Below are 12,445 nucleotides of genomic sequence, written 5' to 3' on the forward strand. Positions count from 1 at the left end.
ATGTGAACGTAGATCTGCTTGGACCGTTTACGGGTTAAGTGCTTTTGTAAGTGTATTTTTGGGGGTCTGAAATGGACTAATCTAATTTACATTATTCCTTATGGGAACAAATTCGTTCAGTAACAGCACTCGAACAGCCTTCTGGTACAAATTATGGTCGAAACTTGTGGTACCACTGTATTTTAAGATAAACTTTAGAAGGAAAAAATGTGTTAAATTCTTGAGGCCCAAAATGCTAAACACTGTTTAATTTTTTAAAGGCTTTCAGGTTTATAAAACAATAATGGAATTGTAGTTGGATGTAGTGAAGTGTGTATATAATAAAAATACAATATCTGTAGTTAAAAAGACTACCTAAGTAAATTTCTTCTTGCTGTTGAGTTAGACACATGTGCAACTCTTGGGTATCTTTACTGAAGAAACGTTTTGCCACACAGTGGCTTCATCAGTCCATACAAAGGAGAAACTTGAAGAACAGGAGGAGAATGAGGTAATCAGTCCCTCAACCTTGAGTCGATGTGGTCAGTCCATCAATCTTGAATAGAATACGGCATATGAGCGGAGAAGCAGCTTATAAACCGTAGACAGGTGAGGGGCAGCAGTCGTAGGTGGTGTCACATTTGTCCAATGTGGAAGTAGGTCGTGCCCAAGGGTTAGGCAAGTGAAGAATTTTCCAGTATTAAGATCCCAAGAAGTTGCAGTGTCTGACAGGATGGTAGATGAATGGTTCAGAGAACCGACATGTTGTTGAATTAGACAACTTCTTGGGATCTTAATACTTGGGAATTCTTCACTTGCCTAACCCTTGGGCATGACCTACTTCCACATTGGACAAATGTGACACCACCTACGACTGCTGCCCCTCACCTGTCTACGGTTTATAAGCTGCTTCTCTGCTCATATGCTGTATTCTATTCAAGATTGATGGACTGACCACATCGACTCAAGGCTGAGGGACTGATTACCTCATTCTCCTCCTGTTCTTCAAGTTTCTCCTTTGTATGGACTGATGAAGCCACTGTGTGGTGAAACGTTTCTTCAATAAAGATACCCAAGAGTTGCACATGTGTCTAATTCAACAACATGTCGGTTCTCTGAACCATTCATCTACCAAATTTCTTCTTACCTTAAATTCACCCACCAAAATCAACATTTCTAACTAAATTGTCATTCTGATACAAAATTTGGGGTATTTCCATTGTCAAACAGACCCAAAACTCAGCTAATTCACTAATAAGTCATTTGTACTGATCAGCAGCACCATGATATGACCACTCAAGCTCTCAAATTCACCCTATTAAATGCCCAAAGAAGCTCACTGATCCCGTTTCTCACTAAATTCAACCCATTCCTAATTTGCAAGAGGCAAAAAACCAACCTTTTAGAAATTTCAGTCTCTCCCACTTACTCCCCCAAGCTTCTCCATTTTCAGTCCACTGTCATGCAAAAACTTCCTGCTTCTAATTACATCACCATTAATTTACTCTCACAAACTATTCTGGGAAAGCCAACAAAGTCAGAGAGTAAACATTTTGCTTGGGAAAGGTGGCATGGCTGTACTGTACTGAGGTGGTTGGTTGTGGATTGTAAACTGAGCTGAATGGTTAAGGTTTTTGGAATAATGTCAATGCAGAGTTGTTATTACATGATGGTTGTACCAACATGTTCATACACTATTTTGTAATGTGTGTCTGGTCTGTTTTACTCTGCAATATTTTATACAGCTGACAAAAGATGCTTCAGGCCTTGCTTCTGAGCACTATTTACCCAAACCTAAATAAAAAATTACTATATATTCCTTCCAGAGAAAACATGCAAAGCTAATATGCCACCAGTAACTATTGTAATTTAGTATACAACCTTGTCTTTTTAAAATATGATTTGTCATCTTTTTGATACCTCCAGCATCACTTATAGTCCTCTTAGATTTCATGGTTACTAACCAGACACAATGAGCTGGTGGAAAATATCAATTCACTAACACACAACACAGTATGGTGTGGAATGCATATGCATAGAGAATTGGAGGCATGAAAGGTAATTTACGCTAAGAGAGACTAGGTCTTCACCATAAAAACAATGGTGGCCACGAGGCAAACAGGAAAGATTCCATTGTGTGCCTTGTTTTCCTCTAAATTTATGCAATGCTAAATTAAGATTACAGTATGTGTGTTGAAATATATCACAAACTTCCAACAGTGTTATGTCAGAAACATGTAAAAGGGTCACATGTCAAACGAGTATCTCATAACTGGCAAATCCTCAGTTAAAGCTAACAATAATACATCTAGAACATTTTGATAAGGTCTGGATGATTACTTAAGCCTAACATTTGCAAAACACCAACACTTTATTTGCACCATTACCAATAATTTTACTAGAAAAATGTAACATTTCCACTACGTAAGTGCTTGCTGTGAATATGCCATTATTTTATCACATGAACCATAGAGGAAAAGTGACAATTATACCCAAGGCCTATTTTGATTCACTACATTTTTCTTTGCTGATTAAAATGATAGGTATAAAACTTATGTACTTCAAAGAAAATATTAAAAAAAAATAGATTAATACAGTATTCCACAAACCTTTCTTATGTCTCAAAACCTACTGTATTTAATAGCTTTTCTCTACCAAAAGTGGTTACCATACAGCTCAGTGTTTTAAAACACACTGATTTTAAAACTCAGATTTTGAAACTAGTTTAAATATCAAGCAACTAAAGGAGCAATAAATATAAAATGAAATGTACTGTACCATGCATATACGAATAGAAAGAGACAGACAATGATTAAAAATGGAAAATAATGCTGCAATTATGAATGCTGTATACTAACATTCAAAATTTAACAAAAAGATCCTTCCTTTACACATTGAATAAAATTATTGTATTATTTTAATTTTAATGGTATCTGAACAGGCACTGACAGTGGGCAAAACCTTGCACTAAAACTGCAAGCTGTGGCAGCAACCACCAATGGACTGCGGACTGCAGTGCAGGCAGTCAAAGATGGCATATACCAAATTGGGCAAAACTTAACCATACTCAACAACATCAGCCAGTAAGTTATGGAATGTAATTACATTTTTCCTTTTTCATCTAGTTTTCTAAAATTACTAGAGATAAAATCAATGAGAACACAATTACATTCAGAAATACCAGTTTACCTGCTTGATTCTAACAGCAAAATACAAGATGAATTTTTATTTTTCATTAATAGAATTTATAGTAACTGCAAATACAATTCACCCTTAAATTTGAAAAAATAAAACTCATTCATATTTTAAAGTCATTAGCAGAACTAATTACCAGATATGTCATGATCTGTTCCCAAAGTATGTCATGATCTGTTTCCAAAGTCTGCCTGCATTATACGGGCAGGCCTCACTTTAGAGGGCTTTGCTTTACAGTGTTTCACTAATACAGCGTTTTTCGGCTATACCCATTCTTCATTTATACAGACTTCCTACAATAAATATATTATCCCATTATTTCATAAATATATTTACCACTCACTCTAAGCTAAGGATAAAAATATTTTAAGGTAAGTAATGTGTATACTGTATATGCATTTTTTAGGCCTAGCTATACAGGTCCGTATCCCTTTATCAGAAACCCTTGGGGTCAGCAGTGTTTCGAATTTCAGAATGAAGGTGGGGTCTAGAGGAACACCCTATAATCAAACATTAACACTGCAGCAAAAACATGTTGAGTACTCACACTAAGTGGGATAAAGACTACAAATACTACTACGGTTTATTTAAAGAGTAATATATTGATAAATGAAATAATGGGATAATTATAGACCAGGAACGTGATTCTGAAGACTATTCTCAAGACGATTGACAGATGGCATTTTTAAAGACTTCAAGTGTCATATGTCTTATTAATGTAGATTTCTGTCTAAGCAATCTCTCCTTAACCCCTTCAGGGTCCAAGGCCAAAATCTGAAGTGGTGCTCCAGTGTCCAAGAAATTTTGAAAAAAAAAAAAAAAAAATCTTACAGAATTAAAGAGTATATTTTTGTGAAGGTAATAAGACAAAAAAAAAATTCTGATCAGTACTTACCGAGATACAGTGCCGAGAAGTTGACCCAAAATGACCTGGTGGCGGCAACATCGACGATTTCCACATACGCGCATTACTTTATTTACCGTTTTTTGTAGTTTTTTCTTTTCCTACTAACATTTGGGGCCTGAGAGACCAATACTGTATATAATTTATATACATATATAAACTCACTGTATTGAACACAATAACCGCACTAAAGTTATTATCATATTATTGTTTACCACTGTTGTTTATTACAATAAACTCACATTTTTCAAATTCAAAGTTTATTCTCTATAAAGATTACAATGTTGAATTTACAGAATTTGGTTGTTGTGTGGTTTACATGTAGTTAAATAATGATTACAGAGTGTACCACTAGAACGCCTAGCATGGCTAGGCATTTCGGGCAGACTTAGTTTAATTCTTTATTTTAAAATATTACAAATTATGAGGTAAGTTGGTATTATGGCTAAGTGACTAAATACTAGTTTGTGAGTTTAGCAATGTGAATGCTTTTGTTTTGGCACAGTACATAGTTTCAGTATTGGAGTATCATAGGATTCATTATTTTAAGATTGAGATTAATATTTCTGTTTATGGTCAAATGGGTGAATGTAAGTGTGAACCACCAGGTGGTATTCGTGTAGTTAGTTGATGGGGTTTATCAGGGAGATAAGATGTTTTCTAATGGTAGTTTTGAAGGTGATGAATGTGTCTGCAGTTCTAGAGTTCTCAGGTAGGGTGTACCAGATTTTAGGGCCTTTGACATACATTGAATTTTTGTAAAGGTTTAGTCGGACACGGGGAATGTTGAAGAGATGTTTGTGTCTGGTGTTATGCCTGTGGGTTCTGTCACAACTATCAAGAAAGCGTTTTAGGTCAAGGTTGATATTGGAGTTTAAGGTTCTGTAGATGTAGATTGCACAGTAGTAAGTGTGGATGTACTGAACAGGGAGTAAGTTTAGATCTATGAAGAGTGGGGGTGTGTGTTGTCAGGGATGGGATTTAGTGATTATTCTTACTGTAGCTTTTTGTTGGGTTATTATTGGCTTTAGGTGTGTTGCTCCAGTTGATCCCCAAGCACAAATAGCATAGATGAGGTATGGATAAATAAGTGAGTGGTATAGTGTGAGAAGGGCATTTTGCGGCACGTAGTATCGTATCTTGGAGAGGATCCCAACCGTTTCGGATACTTTTCTTGGTTGTGTGTTGGATATGGGTGCTGAAATTCAGGTTGTTGTCAAGGTATAGGCCTAGGAATTTGCCCTCATTATGTCTGGTAATTAGAGTGTTGTTGATCTTAATGTTAATTTGTGCATCTCCTGCTCTGCTACCAAACATAATATAGTAGGTTTTGTCAGTGTTAAGCGTAAGTTTATTGGCTGTCATCCAAGTCGATATTTTGATCAGCTCCCCGTTAACAATGGTGTTGAGGGTGGCAAGATTAGGGTGAGAGATGACATAAGTCGTGTCGTCAGCAAAGAGAATGGGTTTCAGGTGTTGGGATACGTTTGGAAGATCGTTGATGTATATGAGGAAGAGCAGGGAACCAAGGACACTTCCCTGCGGAACTCCAGTATCAAGTGGCCGTGTTGTTGATGCTGTGTCTTTAATAGTGACATACTGATACCTATTAGTAAGGTAAGATTTGAAATAAGCAAGCGCATGGCCTCTTATACCGTAATGGTCAAGTTTGTGGAGTAGGATGTCGTGGTCTACTGTGTCAAAAGCTTTTCTTAGGTCAATAAAAATTCCTAGTGGATATTCCTTATTTTCCAATGCTGTATAAAGCAGATCTAGCATTTTTATGATTGCATCATTAGTGCTTTTATTTTTCCTGAATCCAAATTGGCAGGGGTTGGGTATGTTTTGTGCTGTTATAAATGAATACAGTGGACCCCCGCATACCGATGGCATCACATAACGATTAATCCGCATACCGCTTGCTTTAATCGCAAAAATTTTGCCTCACATACCGCTTAAAAACCCGCTCACCGATTTTCGTCCGAGACGCGTCCAATGTGCGCCCTCAGCCAGCCTCACATGTGCCACCGGTGGCATTGTTTACCAGCCAGCCTCCGCGGTAACATCCAAGCATACAATCGGAATATTTTGTATTATTACAGTGTTTTCGGTGCTTTTTCTGGAAAATAAGTGACCATGCGCCCCAAGAAAGCTTCTAGTGCCAACCCTACAGCAATAAGGGTGAGAATTCCAATAGAGATGAAGAAAGAGATCATTGATAAGTATGAAAGTGGAGTGTGTATCGCCGACCTGGTCAGGTTGTACAAGAAACCCCAATCAACCATCGCTACTATTGTGGGCACCAGAAAGGCAATCAAGGAAGCTGTTCTTGCCAAAGGTTTAACTGTGTTTTCGAAACAAAGATCGCAAGTGATGGAAGATGTTGAGAGACTCTTATTGGTGTGGATAAATGAAAAACAGCTAGCAGGTGATAGCGTCTCTCAAGCGATCATAAGCGAAAAGGCTAGGAAGTTGCATGAGGATTTAATTAAAAAAATGCCTGCAACTAGTGCTGATGTGAGTGAATTTAAGGCCAGCAAAGGTTGGTTTGAGAGATTTAAGAAGCGTAGTGGCATACATAGTGTGATAAGGCATGGTGAGGCTGCCAGTTCGGACCACAAAGCGGCTGAAAAATGTGTGCATGAATTCAAGGAGTACATAGAGACTGAAGGACTGAAACCTGAACAAGTGTTTAATTGTGATGAAACAGGCCTGTTTTGGAAGAAAATGCCAAGCAGGACCTACATTACTCAGGAGGAAAAGGCACTCCCAGGACATAAGCCTATGAAAGACAGGCTTACTTTGTTGATGTGTTCCAATGCTACTGGTGATTGCAAAGTTAAGCCTTTATTAGTGTATCACTCTGAAACTCCCAGAGCGTTCAGGCAAAAGAATGTCCTCAAGGAGAATTTGTGTGTGCTGTGGAGGGCAAACAGTAAGGCATGGGTCACTAGGGACTTTTTCTATGACTGGTTACACCATGCATTTGCCCCCAATGTGAAAGATTACCTAACTGAAAAGAAATTAGAACTTAAGTGCCTCCTGGTGTTAGACAATGCCCCTGGTCATCCTACAGACGTGGCAGAGCGACTTTATGGGGACATGAAATTCATTAACATCAAGTTTTTGCCTCCTAATACCACTCCTCTCCTGCAGCCCATGGACCAGCAGGTTATTGCAAACTTCAAAAAACTGTACACAAAAGCTCTGTTTGAAAGGTGCTTTGTAGTGACCTCAGAAACTCAACTGACTCTAAGAGAGTTTTGGAGAGAGCACTTTAATATCCTCAATTGTGTAAACCTTATAGGTAAGGCTTGGGAGGGAGTGACTAAGAAGACCTTGAACTCTGCTTGGAAGAAACTGTGGCCAGAATGTGTAGACAAAAGGGATTTTGAAGGGTTTGAGGCTAACCCTGAGAGGATTATGCCAGTTGAGGAATCCATTGTGGCATTGGGAAAGTCCTTGGGGTTGGAGGTTAGTGGGGAGGATGTGGAAGAGTTGGTGGAGGAGGACAATGAAAAACTAACCACTGATGAGCTGATAGATCAACTTCAACAGCAAGAGGCCAGACCTGAGGAAACTGGTTCAGAGGAGGGGAGAGAGAAATTGAAGAAGTTGCCTACTACAAAGATTAAGGAAATGTGTGCAAAGTGGCTTGAAGTGCAAACCTTTTTTGATGAAAATCACCCTCACACAGCTATTGCAAGCCGTGTTGGCAACCTGTACACTGACAATGTTGTGAAACACTTTAGGGAAGTCATAAAGAAACGAGAGGTACAGGCCACTATGGACAGATATGTTGTGTGAAAGAAGTCCAGTGACTCTGAAGCTGGTCCTAGTGGCATTAAAAGAAGAAGGGAAGTAACCCCAGAAAAGGACTCGACACCTCAAGTCTTAATGGAAGGGGATTCCCCTTCTAAACACTAACACTCTCTCTCCCCTCCTCCCATCCCATCAATCATCACCAGATCTTCAATAAAAGTAAGTGTCATCGAAGTGTGCATGCCTTTTTCAGTTTGTGTGTATTAAAATTAACATTTCATGTGGTAAAATTTTTTTTTTTTTCATACTTTTGGGTGTCTTGCACGGATTAATTTGATTTCCATTATTTCTTATGGGGAAAATTCATTCGCATACCGATTATTTCGCATAACAATGACCCCTCTTGCACGGATTAAAATCGGTATGCGGGGGTCCACTGTATAGTCTCCTGTGCACGAGTTTCTCAACGATTTTGGATAGCAATGGTAAGTTTGATATTGGCCTATAGTTGTTTAAGTCTGTAGGGTCACCACCTTTATGTATTGGTGTAACCCTTGCCATCTTGAGTAGTTTCGGGAAGGTGCTAGTTTCTAGTGACTTGTTAAAAAGTAATGAAATAGCATGCGAAAGGATATGGGCCGCTCGCTTGTACAGTAATGGTGGGACATTAGACAGATTCCCTGAGTTGTTTTTAAGTGACTTTATAATCTCGGTGACTTCCGAGGGCTCAGTTGGTGCAAGATAGAAGGAATTTGGGAAATTCCCATCTAGGTAGTTCCCGGCATGGGCATTGGTATGTGGGATTTTATTGGCGAGATTAGATCCTATGGTTGAGAAGAAGTCATTTATCTTGTTAGCTGTGTCAGTGGGATGTAGTGGTGTTTCATTGCACAAATCTTGTATAATACTAATGTTCTATCATATATTTACATATTTACAATCACTGGACATGGTTTTAGAACTGCTGGAGCTTGTGGAACTCCTTGAAACAAGGCACCATGCACAGAGGTACCTTACATTCCTCACACATAAACCGAGTGTCTTTGCGTCTTTGTTGCCGTTGTTTTGTTTGTGCACAGACGATGCATCTCTTCTGAGCAAATTTCTTCTGAGTTGAAGGAAGCTGTATTATGAAATTATCACCTTCCCTCCTCAAATACTTGGGTATATGTGTGTGATGAATGGTTTGAAAAACCGACAAGTTGAAGATTGAGACACTTATGTAGCATATGGGAATCTTTATTCAGGAAACGTTTCGCCACACAGTGGCTTCATCAGTCCAATACAAAGAGGAAGGCGTAAGGAGAGGAGGAGTATGAGGTAATCAGTCCCTCAGCCTGGAGTCGATGTGTTCAGTCCATCAATCTTGTAGAATGTACAGCATAGGGCCGTAGACGTGGCTTATATACTGTAGTGAGGTGACTTGAAGCAGACGGAGGCGGGATCATAGTGGTACCATCCACTAGCCGAAGTAGGTCTTTGTCCAAAGGTTGAACAAGCGTTGAAGAATTCTTTGTAAGAAGATCCCATGATGCTGCAGTGTCTGACAGTTGTGATGAATGGTTTGAAAAACCGACAAGTTGAAGATTGAGACACTTATGTAGCATATGGGAATCTTTATTCAGGAAACGTTTCGCCACACAGTGGCTTCATCAGTCCAATACAAAGAGGAAGGCGTAAGGAGAGGAGGAGTATGAGGTAATCAGTCCCTCAGCCTGGAGTCGATGTGTTCAGTCCATCAATCTTGTAGAATGTACAGCATAGGGCCGTAGACGTGGCTTATATACTGTAGTGAGGTGACTTGAAGCAGACGGAGGCGGGATCATAGTGGTACCATCCACTAGCCGAAGTAGGTCTTTGTCCAAAGGTTGAACAAGCGTTGAAGAATTCTTTGTAAGAAGATCCCATGATGCTGCAGTGTCTGACAGTTGTGATGAATGGTTTGAAAAACCGACAAGTTGAAGATTGAGACACTTATGTAGCATATGGGAATCTTTATTCAGGAAACGTTTCGCCACACAGTGGCTTCATCAGTCCAATACAAAGAGGAAGGCGTAAGGAGAGGAGGAGTATGAGGTATTCAACGCTTGTTCAACCTTTGGACAAAGACCTACTTCGGCTAGTGGATGGTACCACTATGATCCCGCCTCCGTCTGCTTCAAGTCACCTCACTACAGTATATAAGCCACGTCTACGGCCCTATGCTGTACATTCTACAAGATTGATGGACTGAACACATCGACTCCAGGCTGAGGGACTGATTACCTCATACTCCTCCTCTCCTTACGCCTTCCTCTTTGTATTGGACTGATGAAGCCACTGTGTGGCGAAACGTTTCCTGAATAAAGATTCCCATATGCTACATAAGTGTCTCAATCTTCTACTTGGGTATATCCTGAGGAGTTCGCGGACCTTGTTGTATAGCAGGTGTTGTTACCTGGTACTTCATTATGAGTTGTCTGACAACAGACAAACAAAATTCACCATACGGTGGTCTATTGCCAGTCTTCATTTGGTACATATTATATGCATTGAGCATTGAAATGTCCATGAGATGGAAGAAAAGTTTCATGTACCACTTGTAACTTTTACGAATACAATCAACAAAGCCAATCTGCATGTCACATTTGTCAACCAAGCGCATGTTTTGTGTATAATCAATCACTGTCACTGGTTTTTGAATACGTTCATTAGTCACTCGATCAACTTTGCCACTGTCTTGCATTTCATTACGGTGAATGGTTGTCAACAATGTGACATCTCGTTTGTCATGCCACCGTAATGCCATGATGTCATTGGCAGTAAACACCTGCACATCATCACCACGAGCACCTGCGTTGAGCCTGGGCATATGTTTACGATTAGAATGCACTGTGCCACACACATCTGTCTTGTTCATTCGCAAGAAATCACTGAGTAATGGGCTTGTGTACCAGTTATCAGTATATAATGTATGCCCCTTACCAAGATAAGGTGCCATCATGCTTCTCACTACGTCACCTGAGATACCCAATAACATCTTAGTATCTTTCAATGTTTTACTTCCCGTGTATACAACAATATTCATAACCAGGCCACTGTCACAGTTACAGAGTACAAACAGTTTTATACCAAAGCGTTTCCTCTTGCTCGGTATATACTGCTTGAATGACAGCCTACCTTTGAACAAAATCAAAGACTCGTCAATTACAAGATTCTTGAATGGATAAAAGTACATGTTAAACTTTTGTTTTAGATACACAAAATCATTTCTAATCTTGTATAACCTGTCACTTCTGTCAGGCCTGGTTTTATCAGAGAAGTGCAACATACGTAACAGTAAGGTAAATCTGTTCACTGGGATGATTTCACTGAAGACCGGAGTAGAAATTAGCTGATCTGTGGACCAGTATGCTTTTTTATTATGCTTACAGACATGAAGCATAAGCATTATTGTTGCAAAAAGCAAATACATTTCTGCAACAGTCGTCTCTTTCCACCAGTGTAGTCTTGACTGTGGTGATATGATCGTATTTGCCATGGTGTACTCAAAATACTTGTTACTTTCCCTGACAATAGTTTCCATCAATGGCTGGTCAAAGAATAGTTCAAAAAATTCCAGTTCATTTGCAGTGTTTCCAAGGGAACAAGTAGGTAGAATTCCACTTCGAGAGTCATCAAAGTGGTGGAGCTTGGGAACAAAATTGGGATTTTGCTGCCAGTCCCAGACACGGTTTGTTGGTGGATCCTGGACATCATAGGCTGGTTGTGCGGGTAGTTGTGGTTGTGGTGGGCTGGTGGCTGACGCTCCGCTTTGTCCTTGAACTGTGGAGTCAGCAGCGTGGGTCCCAGCCTGGGCTGGTGAGTCACGCATGGCCGTGACACTACCATCACCACTACCACCATCTACTGATGCCTGTGGTCTATCCATGCCAAGTGTAGCCACATCATCTTCACTATCACTATCTATACCTGGTGTAGGGCCACGGGATGTACTCCGTCCCCTGAGCACAGCATAGGGTACACTACCCAAGCGCATGCGGCGGCGTACATACCGACGCTTCACTGGTGAATATGTTTCCTCACTATCACTACTCGAATGATCGTCAAGAGCAATAAAATCACAATCCACGTCACTATCATCATCATTACTGAAGTCAGAGGCCTGGCCACGCGAAAATAATAGTTTTCTCTTGCGTTGAGGTACAACCGACCGTGACTGACGAGTGCCCACACCAGAGGTAGAAGGCTGAAGATCGTCAGGGTTTTCTGCACTATTATCGATATCCTGGTCATTCCTTTCGGTCAATAACTGATCAAAGCCAAAGAATTCATCTTCATTTCCACTTCCATCACTGTCAGAACTATCAGATAGGAAGAGGAGAGTCCCAATTTTCCTTGGAGTGAGAGCTGCCTTGCGACGAGGCATGGTGAACAAGGGTAACTGAGCCGGCGTTCCCACAATGCTATGCGGGCGCCTAGATTTTTTGTTTATGGTGCACACCCATCACGCAGACCCGTTCTCTCACATGTAGGCCTATGAGTGTTTTCGCACTAAATTTGATGGCGCTAAAATTTTGGAGTAGATCTACGGTTTGGACACTCAACGTGAAGCTGTAGATCTAT

At 40.1% G+C, this 12,445-nt stretch overlaps 1 protein-coding gene across 1 annotated transcript in view; it reads left to right on the forward strand.

The window, feature by feature from the left end:
- LOC128685571 (angiopoietin-related protein 2) overlaps positions 1-12,445 on the forward strand; it is a 107,657-nt gene that overhangs the window by 26,376 nt on the left and 68,836 nt on the right. The window contains exon 5 of the mRNA XM_070088114.1: positions 2,921-3,062. Coding sequence (XP_069944215.1) covers positions 2,921-3,062 — 142 coding nt within the window. The remainder of the gene's footprint in view (positions 1-2,920; positions 3,063-12,445) is intronic.

This window comes from Cherax quadricarinatus, chromosome 23 (genome assembly GCF_038502225.1).
Source record: "Cherax quadricarinatus isolate ZL_2023a chromosome 23, ASM3850222v1, whole genome shotgun sequence".
NCBI classification, from domain to species: domain Eukaryota; kingdom Metazoa; phylum Arthropoda; class Malacostraca; order Decapoda; family Parastacidae; genus Cherax; species Cherax quadricarinatus.